General features: G+C 35.6%; 1 protein-coding gene across 2 annotated transcripts in view; it reads left to right on the top strand.

The window, feature by feature from the left end:
* Nucleotides 1-4,261: 4,261 nt before the first annotated feature.
* The window catches only part of LOC126913984 (uncharacterized), a 226,545-nt gene continuing 211,979 nt past the window's right edge, over nucleotides 4,262-18,827 (top strand). Inside the window, exon 1 of one of the 2 annotated variants that reach the window (XM_050717331.1) lies at nucleotides 4,262-8,062. In XM_050717331.1, the coding sequence (XP_050573288.1) occupies nucleotides 5,752-8,062 (2,311 nt within the window). In that variant the 5' untranslated portion in view covers nucleotides 4,262-5,751. The remainder of the gene's footprint in view (nucleotides 8,063-18,827) is intronic. The other variant, XM_050717330.1, reaches the window with a different exon arrangement.

Raw genomic sequence — 18,827 nt, 5'->3', positions numbered from 1 at the left:
GCACCTGGTACGAGGACGGGAGCGTGCTGGAGCGTGCGGTCGAATGATATTCGTGACACATCCCACGTGTTGGCATTCCCGCATCCTATTCATTCGATCCCGCGGGATTTATTTTAAGATCGGCATGACGGCGGCGTGGGTTTACACGCTGCTGCCGCGACGCAGCCGTGCGGCCGCTTCAGTGAATCCGCTGCTGGCTCGTACGCGAGTCGCACGAGGATCGAGCACGCGATGTCTCAGCCGAGATAACGATCGATCGATCGATCCAACGAACGAACTTGCAACCGCGAACGCAACCAGTCGCGAGCCGTGCGCTATCCTCGCGTTCACGCAATAGTAATTCCACGCACGATTTCCGATTTCGCGCCTGCCTCCATACAAAGTAGAACTCTATTTAGTATATCTAGACCTCTTGTGGTATAAATAGAATGGCTACAAAAAGTATTGGCAAGCGACATTATTTTTGCAAACGAAGCGTCTTCTTTCATCAGATTTCGTACAGTTCATTTTCGTAGTAGATATCAAATTTTTATAGTAACATGAGAAGTACCACCGAATGATACGAAATTTAATATACTCGAATCTGATTGATTATTGTTTATTAATTATCAGTTATTTATTAATTACTATGTAAATGCTGGAATAAATACGACGGTATGCTAGTATTTTTTGTAGCTCCGAACTAGTTCTGTACTGTTGCGGAATATTGTATTACTTGTCTGAAGGAGACATTTATGGGGAATTAGATTGTAATTGGTGTGACAGATATTTTGTAATTTACTAGGTCGTTCAATGTATTCCCTTCACGGTATACTATATACTCTTTATGCGCGAATGACCTGAATATTAAATAGGTTAAAATGTAAACAGTTTCCATTTTTTTAAGTTAATAGACGTTTATAAATAATGATCGTTTATCGTCAATATAAAGGTTTATCAAGACAAGTCTTATATTCGAAGATGGGAATTTGTACTTGGACTTTCTCTTTAAAGTTTGTAAATCAAAGGCTCTATTTCCTGCCAGGATCCAACCTTCCAAAATAACGCAAAATAACGCAACACCTCCACGACAAGTTCATGCAGCCAAACCTCTTATTGTAGTGATTCATCCACTCTCTCGCTATCTACAGCTTTCCATTCAGATAAATGAATTTAATCAGCTGAAGATCAATCATTCGTTGTCACGTGTTAACCTATCATCATCCATCATTTGAACCCATCTAAAATTTAGTTGTAATAAGTGCATAGTGGTTCATGGGAGTATTCGAATACCCTTAGAAATATTTTATGCATAGTATACCTATTATACAAACATTTTCAAATCTCGTTAGCCCGAGACACGGTTATCGTGATTTCATAAACTTTGAAGCGTGTCTGAAAAAATATATATAGAAGTTACAGTACTTTTATTGCAAGCATACTCTTTGTAAATATCATCAAAGTATTTATGCACTATACATATTTTAATAAGTCACGATATGTAACGAAACCACCTTTAACACTAATTGTATGTTTAAAACTACTATTTATGCCGTATACTAATTTTTCATTAAGTGTAGTTTCGCGTGTAGTCTTGCAATTTCCATGTACATTTTCCAATTGATTTCAAATTTTACTATTATCATCACGATAATCGCGCCTCATTACAGCATTCGTGAAATTTCAAGAAATGTCGCATAATGCACATAACATATTCATAAAATATTCTGTGATAAGTGTTCGAGTGCTTCGTGAACCACTTTAACTCCTCTACAAACGTTATTATTATTATTATTATTATTGAAGAAATAATCACGATTGCTTTCGTGATCCACCGTAGCTCTTCTACAAACATTGATATTATTATTATTATTATTATTATTTATTTTTAAATTACAATAATTGATCCATATTTCCGTAGAACAAGCGACGCGATATTTAAATAATCCCCTTTCACACAAAGCAATAACTACAAGTATGGAGCTATGTCCTCTCATTAACACGAATAGATGAGCAACTAAGTAGAGTTCTATTGTCCCCAATTTCTTCGTTCTTCCGACTCACTGTCTGTCCTCGTCGTTCCGCTCGATCAGGAGACTCGCTGACGTTTACCTGAACACGGTTGGCCGTTTGTCAAGAATCGACGAGCACGACGGGATAGCAGCTGCGAGTGGTATGGCAGCGAGTTTTTCGTTTCCGACGGGCCACCAGCTATGTCTTCCGAGATATTTTGAGATATGTAGGTATCACAGTGGCTCGCGGTAAGTTCTCGATGGAAACCGGGACACACCTTGGTCTTCGGTGGTGGTTAGCGCTGTTGCAATCGTGAAGCCAGTTTAGCGAAGGTACTTAAGAATAAAACTATCGCCTGCAGCTCTCTCTCTCTCTCTCTCTCTCTTCCTCTCTCTCCTCTCTCTCTCTCTCGAGCACCTCTCTCAAGTGGATACTGCGTTGAGGACGACTACCCGAGTCAGTATCAGATCAGTGTCTACTTGCGAGAAATAGTTTACTGTGCGTCCGAGTGGACGCGTACCTCGAAGAAGGAAACCAACCTCGTTTCCACGAGCTTCCACTCGTTGGTCCCTTTCCCTAACGGAGTTCGCTTTTTCGTTTATTGATCTTGCCCCGAGATCGAGCTCCCGTTGTTCCGGCCGCGATATTTGCTTAGCGATTCGGTCGAATCGTTTCGGAAACGAGGCTCCTTTCCTGGAACGCGTAGGTGTATTAAACGAGCATGGGGAAACGAAGCGGAAAGAGGGATCGGGAAAGACGAGATCGAGAGCTTAGCCGATCCCGTTGGAAAAATCTCGGCACCAACCGCGATTTCACGCGTGATTATTTATAACCGGCTGCTTGTAAACACGCGTGGTTTGGCGTCCGCCGCGAACCACCATTTCTTCTCGTCGACAGTTCCGATGGACCAACGGCGAACGTTGCAAGGTTCTTGCCAGACGTCTATTTCAATGTCTCCTCGCGCAACGTCGTGCTGGACTTGCTCCGCTTTAGTTACTCGTGACATCATATCTGAGTTTTTAGGAAATTTCTAGAAGGTAGTTGGCTTTGGATTGTAGTTACATATGTTCCGGTCTTCGTTCGGTTTGTGCTAGTTTCGTTGAAAGTGGATGTTGTGCCGTGAAGTTGGGAAATAAGTTGCCCTTTTGAATTGAATGACATCGCGATTCTATATTGGAACATAGCATGTACCGTGGATCGATACTATAGTTATACTGCATTAACGTTATGTAGGACGTAACGCAACGTGTGATCACACGGTGCGCAAACTGTGTCATTACGTTTATGCAAGTTTTGAGCGACTGAAAGTTTTTTACACGGTTATTTCTTAAAGCTAATTCTAATTACGATAAAATATTCACGAGCAACGTCAATATCGTTGTAAAATTTAAAAATAGTTATAATAAAGCCGCTACGGTACTTGAATATATTTAACGATATTTCAAAATTTAGCGTCCAAAATATTACTTTCTTACGAATGTACGTAACAAATTAAAGGGTCTTCGTTGAAACGTGCATCTAAGTGTTAACAATTGTACAACCATCGTTAAAAGTTCGCAGCAGACCACATTCGTTCACTTTTTCTGTCATGGTTTCCTCTTAGAAGCTACGAAAAACTATTCTTCTATAGCTTCACACAGACGTGTTTCCTGTTTCTCAAGAGGGAACAAGCAGCACTCCAAAGTCTTGACGCTCGTTCTTCGTGCAAGGAGAACTCGCGAGCTGATTCGTGATTAATAAACGCAAATATAACGAAACAGAGGATAGTGAATACGATATGAAGCGGTTTCGGAAACATCCCAAAGTCAGACTCCCTCGATTCTGACAAGCTGCCAAACATCTGAGGTCGGCTGTTACATAAGCGACGTAACGCGCATCCGTTCGATTCGCCATTGAACAATAATTCTCGATCGCGTTTCATGCGCGCCGGATATCATGCTGGTTGCGTCTGCGAGCAACTGGAGTAACTTGCAGATCGAAACGTGGATCGGTGAACAAGCAAACGTGAACGAATATGAAACGATGTTTGATCGTGCGATCTTTGATATATCGATCGATTGATTAAGCGGAATGGTAGTAAAGTAAACAAGTGATCTAGTGTTTTCTACGTGACGAACATATTTTCGTCTTCAATCAACATTTCATTTTTCGAAGATCGAAATGGAAGATAATTATTTATTTAATTTTTAAAGGATATTTAACGAGAGAAATATATATATATATATGTATTCATATTGAAATATATATATATATATATGTATAAATAAATGTGAAAGTTTGATTTTAAAATAAATCTGAAATAAAAAGAGGAAGCCGTAAGGTGGAGAAATTAAATTACTAAATAATTTTCAGATTAAAATGGGAATACCGTAAGATACAGAGATGATATCCAATGTTTAATTCTGATACAATTTTTAAGTAAAAACAAGTATATTTTATGGTGAAAAGTAAAGTGAAATTCAAACAGAGGATTAATCTGAAAACAGTTTTTAATTAGAAGGTAAAATTCAGTTAAAGGACGGGTAAAAGTGAGATTGAAATTGAAATTTAATTCATAAATAATTTTCAAATAAAAGGAGAAATATTATATGTACGAAGAATGAAAAACATAGCAAGATGTAGGACGATGTGAATACATCGGTGAATGTTGGTATATATTTCTCGAGGATCTAGAAGCTGTATTGGGCGTGTTTCAAGTATTCGTTTGGAAGAACTAGCAACAATTTTGAAGTTTGTGGCTGCAACGGTGCTCGATCAAAATAACTGCATTTCATTTTGAAAATATTTCTCTATACGTACAAATATTTGCGTGTTATGGCGAAGAAATATTCATACATACATCGATAACTGTCTAAATGAACATTTGAATATTGATATTCAGCTTCGAGTTGTGGAAATATAAATCTTGGCTCCGTTACGCGTATATTCCAATCGAAATCAATGATCGAGTATAATACGAAAAAGAATTTTCGCCAGTATAAATGTTTGCTAATTTTTGCCCACTATCGAGCTTGGTATTCCTGTAAATATTCTTCATCGAAGAAAAAAGAGCATACCGATACTTCCACGAGGTGACGAGCTTTTATTCCTTAATTTTCAAAAATAAGAACAAGTTATATTAAAATTCTGATATAAATCAATGCGTACAATAAGTAAAGATTTCACGTAAACTTGATTTCAAAATAAAAATAGATCATTTAAAATTGGCTATAAAGTAAAAATAGAAAGAAAAGGAAGCCCCCAGGAAGAAAAAGTCACTACATTTGGCTGTAAGAAGAAGTCCTCTACAAAATGAAAGTCATTTAAATGTAACCATAGAACAAAAATAAGGTTGGAAAATTAAAAATCTTTTAAATTTAACCGCGAAATAACAAAATTAAGGAAGCTCCTTACAAAGTAAAAATCAAACGAGAAAAATCACGTTAATAAATCGTATAATCAAGAGAGTCGAGTGACAAAAATCGCGTTAATCGATTATACAATCAAAAAAATTGATCGATAGGAATCACGTTAATCCATCATACAATCGATAAGAACCAAACTAATTGAAATTTCCCGTATATGGTTAAAAATATCGAAACATCATCCTGTAAGTTAAAAGTCAACTGGGTCCAAACATCGTGGTGATCGTTTCGTTGAAATCGTTAAGGGGGACGAAGAGTTTACGGTGGCCCTCGAGCTGCGGAGGTGATCGAACTCGGCGCGGCGCAAGAACGAAAACTGCCTTGGCTTGTGCACGAGAGCGCGAGAACCGGAAACATGAAGAACGCTCACCCGATTATAACAGCCACGTCGTCGTCGAGCCTGGTCAATCCGGATTCTTCGTCTTCCAATGAACCTACGGAACCGATCATCAGATTGAAGCTGGACAAGCCGCTCCACTGGGAGTGGGAGCTGACCACGTCCGCGGACAAGCTTCCTGTCATCCAGCTGTTGGACAAGGATGGCCGTCTTCTGGTCGAGACGACTGGACGAACAGCGCAGCGGGCCAGAGGCTCTTTTCGTGAGGGTCTCAGCTCGCACGAGGAGTTTCCAAGCAGCAGATCCACAAGCGAGAAACCTTCTACCGTTCCTTCGTCCTTTTCATCTTCCTCCACGTCTTCGACGATTGCGCTTCCTGCTCAAGGGAACAGGAACGTGGACGGATTCAGTACGAAGTTTGGGTCTGTTCAATTTGGCTACAAACCGCGGAAATCAAAAAGCGAGGTCACGGTGAAGGAGAAGGAGAAGAAAAAGAAGAGTAGACATTCTGGTGGTTGCGAGAGCGCGTCGAGAGAGAGCGACGAGAAGGCAAATTCGAAAAGGTATTCCATAGGAGATTATCTAAGACAGCAAATTATAGACGACCTAAGAAATAAGAATACCGTGGGAAAGAGTGCCGAGGAGATCGCCAAGGAGAGGTGTAAGAAGGTGAAGGCTTATCTGAGGAGTCATAGCGAGACTCTGCCAAGATTGGTGCACGTGGAGGAAGAAGAACCTAACGAGGACCCACAATTAAAAATTAATGAGAACGACGATGAGATTCTTAGTCAGAGGATCAAAGACGGTTTGACCCGTCTCAGAGAAGCAATTAGGGAGGAAGATGTGAGAAGCAAAAGAGGACGCAACGATGAGAACAATTCTGTGGACAACGAATCGCACGAAGCTTCTGACGAGACTTTGAAACCGGAAGACACTAACGTCAGTAGGAAGATTAAGAACGAAGAGCTAGAAAGGGTGAGATCGTTTCTGAGAAGGAAGATTCAACAGAGGATGGAACTGGAACAGTCGAGGAGTTTGAGTCGGAGTAACACGCGTCCAGGCGTTGGAATTCAGAAGAGGTACTCGGATTACAGACAACCGGAGGATCCGCGAGGTTATCGTACCCGAAAGGTGCGCAGCGAGACGAGCGTCATCAGGTTCGATCCTGAGATTCTTCAGAAGGACAGGCAGAAAGCGGGCAGTAGCAGGCAGATCGAGAGGGAGAGATCGTTGAGGGCCGACAGGTCGCGTTCCAAAGATTCGTTCGGGCAAAAAGCGTACCGACGTTCCAGGAGCGAGACGATCCTCGAGGCCACGGAAACAACTGGCACGAATCGTCGACAAAGTTCCCAAACGAGGGAGCCCGCGGAGAAACGGAAGCTCTACCGAAAAACGAGGAGCGACGTGTTGCTGGGCCAGATGGGAGGCAGCCTGGACTCGGAGCAGGAGAATCCTCCGAGGCGTGTCGGGTGCCAGGACACCGTTGAAGAGTCCTGGCGCCAGTACAAGGAGAGAAAGAAGCACGAGAGACAGCATCGCGAATCAGACGCCAGAGAAGTCAAAGAGGAAGACTTTATGAGTAAACCGAGATGGAAAGATCTTCAGACGGATCTGTGTTCTTTTAAAAATTGCAAAATCTGTCAGAACTTGCAGAATTGCTTGAATCCATTACTGAAACAAGGAAATAGTCCCGAGAATCAAGGAACTTCGGGTGATGGTCGGGTTAACTTGGGCAATTCGTTCACTGTGATTTCTAACGACGCTTTCAACGACTCTGTCAATGATAGGCCAAGTACCAGTTTACAGGAAAATTATCTGGTTGTTGATAAGAAGCCCGACACGTCTAGGAATCATATATTAGCGAAGGTTCAAGCGAAGAATCATGAAACTAATTCATCTAACGTGAATTCTCCGGATTGTGGTTACAGCACAATTCCCAAGAAGGCCTTCAATGACTATAAGGAGTTATACACCCGGTCGAACGTGAAGAAAAGCGACACATTTAAGATCGTGGATGGTAGCGAGGAATTGCCATCTTTGGGGCAATCCGTGGAGCGAAGCGATTCGAAAGGAAATCTCGATGAACAATCTGCTGATAATACTGACTGTTCGAATAGTGGAGGCGTGTTAACGAACAAATCGAACGAGGACATTGCTAGAGATTACTTTAAGAGAGTGTACGAGCTGCTGATAAAGAGGCAGGAGGAGGCGAAGAAGATAGCGGAGAAACAGAAAGCGGCGGGTTGCGACGATTCTTCGTCATCTAATTACAAGGAGAAAGTGCAAAAGAGGAGACTGCGGCGGAAGAAAAAGGAACGGGGCACGCAAGGTAAGAAATGAACTACTTTGATGTTTTGTCGGTCTTTTTGAAATGCAGAAGCACGCTGTGAAGTGTGAAAGATGCTTTGTCGTGACGGAACTCGATGTGGTGCAAGTAATGAATAGGCCTCTATTTTTGTTTTGTCACACAGTTGCTTTCATTTAAAATTTGCAGAGGAGACGATATTAATGAGGACGACTAAAATGCTTCTTAAATATCGCAATTTATTTAATACACAGTTAATTCCATATATTAGTATCGAGTATTTCGGATAAAAATATTTTATGTACACATACGTGAATGCTTTTTTCTTTGAATTAAAACCATTTTAGATTTAAAAAATTAATTATTAATTAATAAAAAATTATTATATATTCTTAGTTATTTTATCTCTATTTGATCATAGTGAAAAGTGTAGTTATTATTTGTTGGATATATAAAATTATGCAAATATCTCATTACAAATTTTAGTTTAAGAAAGTTAGAGTAAAATTATTCGACGTATGATATAATTCTAGTATGGTTAATTTTCTCGTTACTTGGATACTTTTCTCGTTAAACCACTGTTCTTCCATTTAGTGAAGCAGTTACAAAACATAAAATTTTAAAAACGACATCTAAAGTAAATTTTCTACCTACTCGAAATAAATTATGTGAATCTCGGTAAGGAAAAGAAGTACGATAAACTCATCTACTAAAGATAAATGATAAATACATAATCGTCATCATCCTCTAACGATGTATTATCGCTATTATATTTAAAAAAAAACAACACGCTGACAAAAGCAAAGACAACCAACTTTTAATCTTCCGGAACATTTTCCAAGATAGATAGTTCCACTAACGTACTCTGTTAATTGCACATTTAATTAAAAGCGACAAGTTTCCTTCGAAGTGACAGCACTATTAAAACGCTTTGCAGCGAACCTTACTTCGTAATTATACAAAGAGATAGAACTACGTAAAGCGAAAGACGAAGGGAAATGACTGCTACGAGAAACGAACTCTTTTAAGTGCCACAAAATTTCGACGATTTCGTGTCGCAGTGTCGAAGTGTCCGTAATTGTCTTGAAGCATGTGACCATGGTTACGTTACGTCTTTTCGCTAATGCGAAAACTTGCCCCTTAAAAGCTCAGCTTCCTTTTCACCGCGATCCCGCCGTATTTACGCGACGTTGGATTTCCTTCAGGTTCTAGAAATATTCATCTTCGGCGTTATGACGAAACTTTCGCGTTATACGTCGGAACTTGCCGTTTTGTTAATATTACACCGCGAACAATGTCGTTGCTCGATGCTACGAGGCTAATAATGGACGCAGGCGAGTTTAAAGGGAAGAAAGAAGCACAAGTGAAATGAACGTTGGGTTAATCGATAGGTCCCTCGTGTGTTTTTGCGTGGCAGGTGCCGTAAATCTTCAGGAAATCGCATGGGATACAATAAAATCATTTCCATGCAAACGATTTGAGATGGTTGTATAGGAGCTTTTTTGCGAATGTTGGTTTGCTTCGTTAAATGTAGAAGACTGGTTTAATCCTTTGGAAACGATTTGTTAAACAGTAAATACGATACTGTTCTTAGTTAAAATGTTGTATTTGGCATTTGTTCATTTTTCAAGGTACGCAGTTCTCCGTGTTTTTCTCTTTTAATCAAAGTTGTATTAAACATGATGTTAAACAATAATTAAATATTTTTAAATTGTACGAAGGAAAATGATGACACAAAAATGGTAAAACTTTAGACTTCTCGTATATTTCGAAATGAGACATTTTAGTTAAAAAGAGTAGAATATGTATGAGCTATAATATAAATATTATTTTATGATAGAGAAATGTTATCCATTTCTTTCCCTAATTTCTGTTCTTGTACTTTTTATATATTACTTCTTATACCTATATTATTTTCTCTATTACTGTTGGTAAAAATGAGAAAAATCGTTATAAAATATTCAGTAATATTTGTAATAGTTAGAGAATTATTATTTATTATCAATGTAGGTACTTATTATCAAAATAATAAAAATGATATTAATTTTAGAATTATAGATTAGATAAGGAATTTCGTTCAGTTCTTCGAGATAGCTATTTTAGAAATTTGATCTGGATTGGAAATTTGGAAGAAACCTTTATTACTTTTATTATCTTTATCATTCTACTAGAGTTATTATTATCAAGCATTTATTACAATTTTTAATTCTTACGTTTTCTACGAATGGAGAATTATGATCATTAAATTATTAAATTTTCCTGTAAGTAGAAAGTTACAATCGATTGATTTCTTTTCCAAGGAAAAATCTGACCAGAAAATTATATACTTATAGGTATACGTAATCGATAAAGGAAGTGAATTCTTTTTCAAGTTTTTATTTTACGACTATCTTTATGAGTATCTGTTGAAATTTTAAAATGTTACACGTTTCGAATATTCAGAGAAATGGGAAGCACAAGTTTAGAAACATATGTATATTATTGTACACGTAATCGCTCTTTGGGTAACGAAACATATATCCAGAAACTAAATTTGAAGGATTTAAAAAAAATCTGCAAATTTCCTTCCAATGATTTATTTTACTGTAATTCGCAAGCTTTACCAAAAAACCAACTTAATGAATTTTCATATAAAATTTGTTACCTTTACGCTACAGTGGATACTTTCGTACCTTCTTTACATTGAAACGTCAATTGTAGGAGATGTTAGCTTTTCCATTTAGATCAATCACAATACCATAAATAATTTGTACACTATTTTACATGTGAAGAATTCTCTTTATTTTAAACACTTTATATATTTTTATGCACATTCTGAGCATTCAAACAGATCTAAATTTCATATACGTAAATATATAAACTTCGACGGTCTATTCATAAAAGCATAGAACAAAAATTTGAAAATTTCGATCAATACATAACATATACACACAAAATTTCATGAAGTTTCACATATACACATAAAAGTGTACAAATATACATATGGAAATGGTTTTTGGTTTTCGTACGGATAAACAGAGAGAGGAAATTCATACCGATCAAATTTTAAAGAAAAGGAGGAAAACTTGAAGAAAGTACCAGAAAACGGAATAGGGGCGGAAGTATTAAGTTTCAGTGGTGCAACTTAATTTAATAAAGTATTAACTTGTAGAAGAATCTTAGTTTCTTCAATATAATTAGAATAGTTATACGATAAGAGTTCCTCCTTTATAATGTAGAGTAGAATTTGTAGAATCTGTAGAATCAGTTTTTACTAGAAGAGAAATATTCTTGTAATCCCGATACGAAAGAAATCCACTAAAAAGAAAAAGATTCTGGCGATTCTAGATTCCACGTTATTTGAATTTGAAACGTATCTGCTTGATGAGATTGCCTCCTTGAGGTAAAAGTCACTGTTTGAATTTATAAAGAATGTTGGACTTTGCAAGAAGTTTCTAATAGATATTCTAAAAATGATGGGTATGTAAACGAAGACCATTCCATCGAGATTATAAAATTATAGTCTGATTGAATCTTTCTTCCGAAATGTTCTTCCGAAACTGTTAGTTATTAGTTGAATTATTAATTTATAAAGGTAATAACCGATCAGGAACACATATTATAAGCTGTTATTAATATTTTATGTCGTTTTATATACTTTCGTTTCTTCATACGATTTAAAGTGATGCTAAAGTCCAACGTCAAATCAATAAATATATTTTCCAACTAATAAGGTAATATATTTTTCCAAATATCAATTTCTTAGAATTACATACTTTTTATTGTAATCGTAATTCTATTTCTATAGTTCGTTTTATCGTCTTTTTAAATAACTTTTTTATTTTAATATGCTTTTATTGGAGGTATCTCATTTGATTCTTTCTATGTTTTAATCGAAAATTTTAGAATCCATACAAGTATCGCAACTTTTATGACAGTTATAGAAGGAATGGGTGTAATTTCTGCTAATTCACATAATTTACGATCGATATTCCAATAACAATGCCTTTCATCCGTTCAAACTTTGATTTCCTAAGTGAGAACTATAGTTTTTACAAGTACAATTGCTCTCCTTTAAACGATACATTAATAACGCAATTAATTATGATAATGAATCAAAAACAGTCACAACTTTAACACAAATTAAACACAAATTATAGGACGAATATTTATGAAACGCATAGAAGGCAGAAAAATATTAACCTTTGAAAGGCCAGACAGTAATTTTTACACTGTACAGGTACGTAGATATTATGAATGTTTGTCCATGAAATTCTTCTCGATAGATAATAAAAGTTAAAATAATAACGGAGTACATGTCATTGAAAACTTGGTCATGTTCACGTAAGTTGTTAGATATAGCGGACATTCAATTCTCATTGGAAATTGGATTACGCGCTCTTTGAAGCTTTTAGTGATTTCTCGAGCCGGGTATCTCAACCAAATGTCCAACGAAATAAAGGTCGGATTAAAGTGGCTTTTAAACGCTTGCTGACATTTCAGCTATCGTTCAATAACGTCGCAAACGAATTTGCAACCTGGAAATAAACCGAATAAATCGTCGAACTAATCGATAATACTTTGGCTAATTCGATTAACGTGGAATGCTGCGCGTTTCAAATTGTGTACACATATCAGTAGAGGAAGGTGGTTCGTCGATAAAGGAATAAGTGAAATTAACAAGGTAAAGATCAAACCGATATTTCTATATTCAATTTCAAGATATTTGAAATATATTTATGTTACGATATACAGAGAGAATATTCTGTTTTCTGATTATCTTAGTTATTAGTTAAATATCGATTGATAATCACATCGAAGTATTTAAAAAATAATTAAAAAGATTATATAGAAAAAAATAGTATAGAAAATACAATATCGTAATTGAAAAGAGGAAGATATTATAAATATTATAATATCATTATCATTATTGATACATCATCGCTTACGTATAATACTTGCGTAGATTATTTTAGTGCTGAATTTTTGACAAGGAAAAAAATGGTGAAGCTTATGAAACGATACAACAAGTATCCCCCGAATCGTCTTTTCTACGTTGCTAAAAATACCTACTTTAGCGAGATTAGCGAGAAATATAAGAAAATTATTTAATAACCACTTTCCGGGATTTGGAAGTCGAGGAATCGAAAATAATTATGTACTGTGAAAACAGTCTGAGAAAAGTTGATTGCGGGAAAACAGCGGGATAATTTTGGGCAGACGTCGTCATGGCCGTTTCATCCGACCGCCGCAGACAGCCGTTGGTCCTTGGTGACGGGCTTTCAGCCAAAGAGATTAGTACCGCGCCTTCTACCAGGAAGTCTCGTGAAAATCAGCGGAAAGCTGCGCCACGAATCTCGTTGGTACAATCTCCCTCTCAGCAGTTGCCTTTCGACTTTGCTCTTGTTTCTTGTCCCTCTGCGGGAAATGATCGTCGACTTCTTCTCAGAACCTTTCAGAGGACGAGATAATTGGTACAGTCTCCTTTCTCGTCAAACTTCCCTGTGAAACTGGGCTACGAACGATTGAAAAGGACAATGAGATTTGTTTTGGTTCCTGGTTCTTACTTTTGTCTCTTAACCGTTGAAAGATGATGCAGACTTTATCGAGGTCTTATTTCAAGGGGAATCGAAACTTTCAAACGTAGCAGAATTGTCAGAATAGGTTTTGTATATGTATCGTGGGGGCTGCAAAACCAAGTGTTTTTGTTCCAGCAATTAAGAAACGTTGCGAATGTCATCGTCTGACTGTGGAATGTGTATGCATTTATGAGAAATTTGCAGTGGCTACGAAAAGTATATTCAATTGTTTTTTTATTAGATTCTGCGTTTCATTTTCACAGTATCGAATTTTTGTAGGCAGACAAAAGTGTTGCTAAATGATACACAATATACTTGGATCTAATTAATTACTAACAAAATCAGTGCTGTAATAATATATAAAATGGCTTGCGAATGCTTTTTACAGACACTGTATAGGTGCGAAAATTGAAAAAATACAACTTAATATACAAAATGTATAAAATAGACAAAATACCGTACTCGTAATATTTACGTCGTAAAAGGAAAAGAAAATTTAAGCATCCTTCGAAATGTGAAATCATTAGAAATTCTTTTGTAGTTTGAATAAAGAAAATTAAGTATTAAGGTATGATTAACTTGATTGATAGCTTATACAGCAATTGCATTTTTTATTAAAAGTGTGTGATAAGTGATTTGGAAAATAAATAAATACGTAAAAATAATGATTTTAGAATAAAGTACTATTTCCGGAATAGAACTGAGAAGAATAATAGAAACTGTAGACTGAGATTTAAAGATTCATGGCTACGTGATTTTTAAAAATAGAACAGGGTCCTAATTTAGTGTTGTGACATAAAACTGAATGGGGTAGAAAATTAAGTTAAAAAAATACGGAAGTGAGATTTTCGGTAAGATTTATTCCTGTTTCTCTTTTCGATTTCATGCTTCTTTTCTAATTTGTTATTTCAATAAATTTTCAAGGAAATTTTAAATTACAGTTATGTACGGTTTTCTTTTTAAAACAATGAAATGTTAAAACCTACTGTTCGTAATAAACTAGGAAGCTAATGTTACAAAAGAATTATTTTTGACCTAAATAAGGTTTTTTAAGGTCCTGTGTGGAATTATTTATAAACCTTTAGAAAGCCAAATAAATATCATAGATATTAGAAATAAAAACATTCTCATATATTCAAATTTAGTTAAATGAGTCAGAACTATTTCTATTTTTAAATCAATCAAATTTTAAATAATCTGCAATTTTGTAGTCCAATATTATTTTCAAGTAATGTTGTCACTACCACGTAGTTTAAATGCCGATCCAATATAACGTTGCAAAAATGAATGGCAGAAACAATTATCGAAACGTTCCATTCATTTTAATTAATTATTTCTATCCAATAAATTAAACACAATCTATTCAAGCTACGCTCTCTGATGTTAAATACTTTATAATACGATAACGGAAGGGTACAATAATGCAATACGAAGATATAGATCCCGTCGTAATTAATTAACCGCAGCATAATTATCATTTATTAATTTGTGATCTAGAATAAAAATTTATCAATAATTTATTGATATATTAAATCTCGTTTCGTCTTGAATTAAATGCTTATGAAACGTGATAGAATTAAATAATTAACAGAATAATCAACCATAGCTGCTTCATCTTGTGATTTTTAATAAAAAATCAATCGTAACCGATCGATCAAAATATCAAGACTCTTTTCTGTTTAGATTAAACATGTTCTTAGACTAAGCACGAAAAACAGGAAAATCTGTGACGGATTAAGGAATAGAAGAAACACATAGTCATTTATTAATGAAATGCTGCGGCTATGGCACGGCTAGACATCGCGACCCTTCGCTAAATATTCAAGAGAGGAGCCGGAATACGGTAGATCCTCAAAAGCAAAATGAAACTCTTTTGATCGCGGCATATCCGCCGTGAAAGTGTCTGAGAGACGGCGAAAATCGTATTTTACTAGCGGCTATGTCGCTACTAAGGGAAGGATTACATTGGATTGGCAATGGTTCGCGTGTGCGTTAAGAAGAGAATGGAACTTTTGAGCTTGTAAGTACTTCACGTTGCTGGCTAATGCTGGATATGTGTAAGCTGTAGAAAGCTTATTACATAATTTACGGTATTCCCAATATGATAACAAATCTGCCGTTTTAATAACACAATCATGCGTTTATGTACTTTAATCCGTTGTGTGTTGAATTATTAGACAGCAGATATTTATTCAGCTATGGGAAATACAACGCAAAAATTTGCAGAATGTACATAATACTGAAAACTGTCAAGTTGGAGCATACGAGATGTTGCTTTTTTCCCAAAAAATCTTTAAATCGTAATTGCTAGCTTTTTCAAGTCATCATACATAGACATATTTAACCAAAGTAATAATTTCTATTTTTTATCGAATCAATGCACGTTCGTAATGATCGTAATGATGAAAAAATGATCAATCCTGCGATTAAACAAACCTTGAAATGGGTCTGTGAGTGTCTCTGTTTACGGTTCTGTAACCGTGTACATTAAAAAGATTGTTTATAATAGAATAGCGCGGATCTCTTTGACCTTCTTCAAATGTCTTAGGTACATGTGTATAGAAGTGACATAATCAAGATTTACTAACAGTAGATAATCGACTGATTACATATTGTCTTGAAATGTATACTTGTACTAAACATTTACCAGTACGTTTGAAATTTGACCAATGTTGTCGCATTACATTATGTTATGTTTGAGTGTTTTCTATGACACACATGAGCTACTGTACTATGGAAAGGCATCGAATATTATGATTATTTATTACGACCAACAATATGGTCGTAATATTTTTATGATAAATTTTAGTAACGTCAAGTAGACGTGTTTTATAGAAAATTTCTCCTTTTCTCTTCTGTTTCTTTCTTTAATACGGTTGATATATAATGATACAATGACAAAATTATTTTTTATCAATACTTTTTCATCGATAATTTCACAATTTCGGGATAGAATATACAATTTCCAGACTAGATTAATTATAGAAAATTTAGTTTATGTATTCTGAAACACTTTATCCGTAAAATATATATCTTCTTTTAATAGAAGAACACAGATATATAAAAATTGAAAGAAATATCGAATTTGTATGTTTTAGTGGAATTGTTATAATAGCGTCATAATATTGAAAAGGTTGCTCTGAAAATGTAATATTTGAATAGAAGGGCATGCTCGTCAACGTTGCTTTCATTGCCTTGATAAAGCGGTCGTTTGAAATATTGTGTATAGCTAGAATAATTTACGAAACTGAAATGGTTTGTCCGTTAGTGCTTGAAATATCTTTTAATTGAGAAATTTGATGAATTATTCAAGATCCTGGCATTGTGTTTGATATTTTTATTAATACTGTTATGCAGTACCATTCGATCAACGCGTTAATATGTGGAAAATTTCTTGCAAAACCGGCATTAGTGGAATAGCGTGATACGAATTCTGTGGCTCTGCTGTATTTGGCAGAATTCTACCAAAGCAAGAGAAACTTCTGTGTAGCCTGACTCTGCAGAACTAATTTCCCAAACGTGCTCGTATATTGCTAATTACTGACGAAATTACTGTATTTAAAATATTAATTTTGCTAAACCGTAGATAATTATAATTTCAAGTCTTTAGACTCGCTAGAAAATATTCTACGTTTCTTCGATTCTTCGTTCTATTTATTTTTTTCATTATTCGTATTACATTCCTATATACTTCTCCCATATACATATTTCGTATATGTATCTGTATTTCATATACCAAACATGTATAAAAGGACAGCAATTAATTTTACGTATAATGCTAAATCCTTGAAATTCCATATCCAAAGAAATGCTACGTATTATTTTAAAAAATGTTGAAGAATTTGCATTCGTTAAATTCAGATACGAGTTTTTAAAAACTACATGAGAAATCCCTGAAGGTTTATAAAATGTCAACCAAATAACTAATATTACGAATCAATATTTTTTTAATATTCCACAAAGTGGTAGAAACGCGTATTTGAATGCGAATCTCAGCGTACAGAGTTTAAAATTGTTCCGATATAAAAAAAATAGGAAAATATGACCTACTTCTTTCGTACTTTTCTTCTATTTCGCTGTCGTTATACGCTTATGTTCAGTAACAGAACAGAAATTTATGCACATTTCATACCTTAACTTGAATGTCATCATTGACATCATACGTAACGTGTTTGTTAATGTCAAGAGAGAGGAGAGACACGATAATTTGCAATTCCTGTTTTTTTTTCAGTAGACAAGCATTAAATAATATGAAAAATCAGGAAAAATTCATCTCGCTGTTTCCGTGTAACCTTTACGTTTATTTTCAATAAAATGTTGCAAGATATATATTTCTTGTATCTGATAGCGGAAATCCTGAGATCTTTAGAATAAAGAGATAATTAGTTTCTAAATCATTCATTTTGAATTCTTAATGATTACATTCAAATTGTTCAAATTCTCGATACGCAATAGTTTCTCTTATTTTATCGAACCCACGAAGTATCTGATCATAATCGTTTGCAGTTTATGCCTGTTCTATCGGTTCCAGAAGCGTCGTGTACGAATCAAACGAAATGTTCGAACGTGAAATGGATATTATAACATAACAATTCAACCAGCTCGTATTCAAAACGCATTTCGCATATCGTTCTGGCGACGCTGCTTGCGTTTCTGTTGGAACTGTTGGCATTACCTCTAAAGTGTTTAGCAGTTCTTGTCGCGTAACTATCGGTTTGATCTCGACGTTAGCGTACGGACGTTTGCATGTAAACGGAAACATCAACTTGTTGCTAGACGCGCGGGGTGATACAGCATTTGACGTTGGCAAAGGAACAATTGGCGAGCGCCATTCCTTTTGCTATAAATCGTGTTTCGTTTAAACATTCTCGGGATATTTGCAGCGCGCGGAATTCGAACCATCTTTCTCCATAATCTTCCCTGCAGTAAGAATGGACGTGAAACAAATTGAAATCTTGTATTTCGGTTTTGAACGAATAGCTAGAGCTTTTTCCCAAAGTAAAATGATTTATGAATGCATTAATAATTCATTAATAATAATAATTCATTACGAAATTAACAATATTAGTGAAGTATGGTTAGTGATATTAGTAAATCGAGAAACTCGAAATTATAGCTTTTGAATTTCTATAATTTTACAATTTTAAGGTACGTAGGATAATCAAATGGCAATTTGTTAAATTGTTTTGCAGAATTGAATTTCTTTCGTTCTGAAATTTACTGCTGTTACG

The sequence above is a fragment of the Bombus affinis genome, chromosome 3 (genome assembly GCF_024516045.1).
Source record: "Bombus affinis isolate iyBomAffi1 chromosome 3, iyBomAffi1.2, whole genome shotgun sequence".
NCBI classification, from domain to species: Eukaryota; Metazoa; Arthropoda; class Insecta; order Hymenoptera; family Apidae; genus Bombus; species Bombus affinis.
The sequence above is the reverse complement of the archived record's forward strand: the minus strand, read 5'-3'. Positions and strand labels throughout refer to the sequence as shown.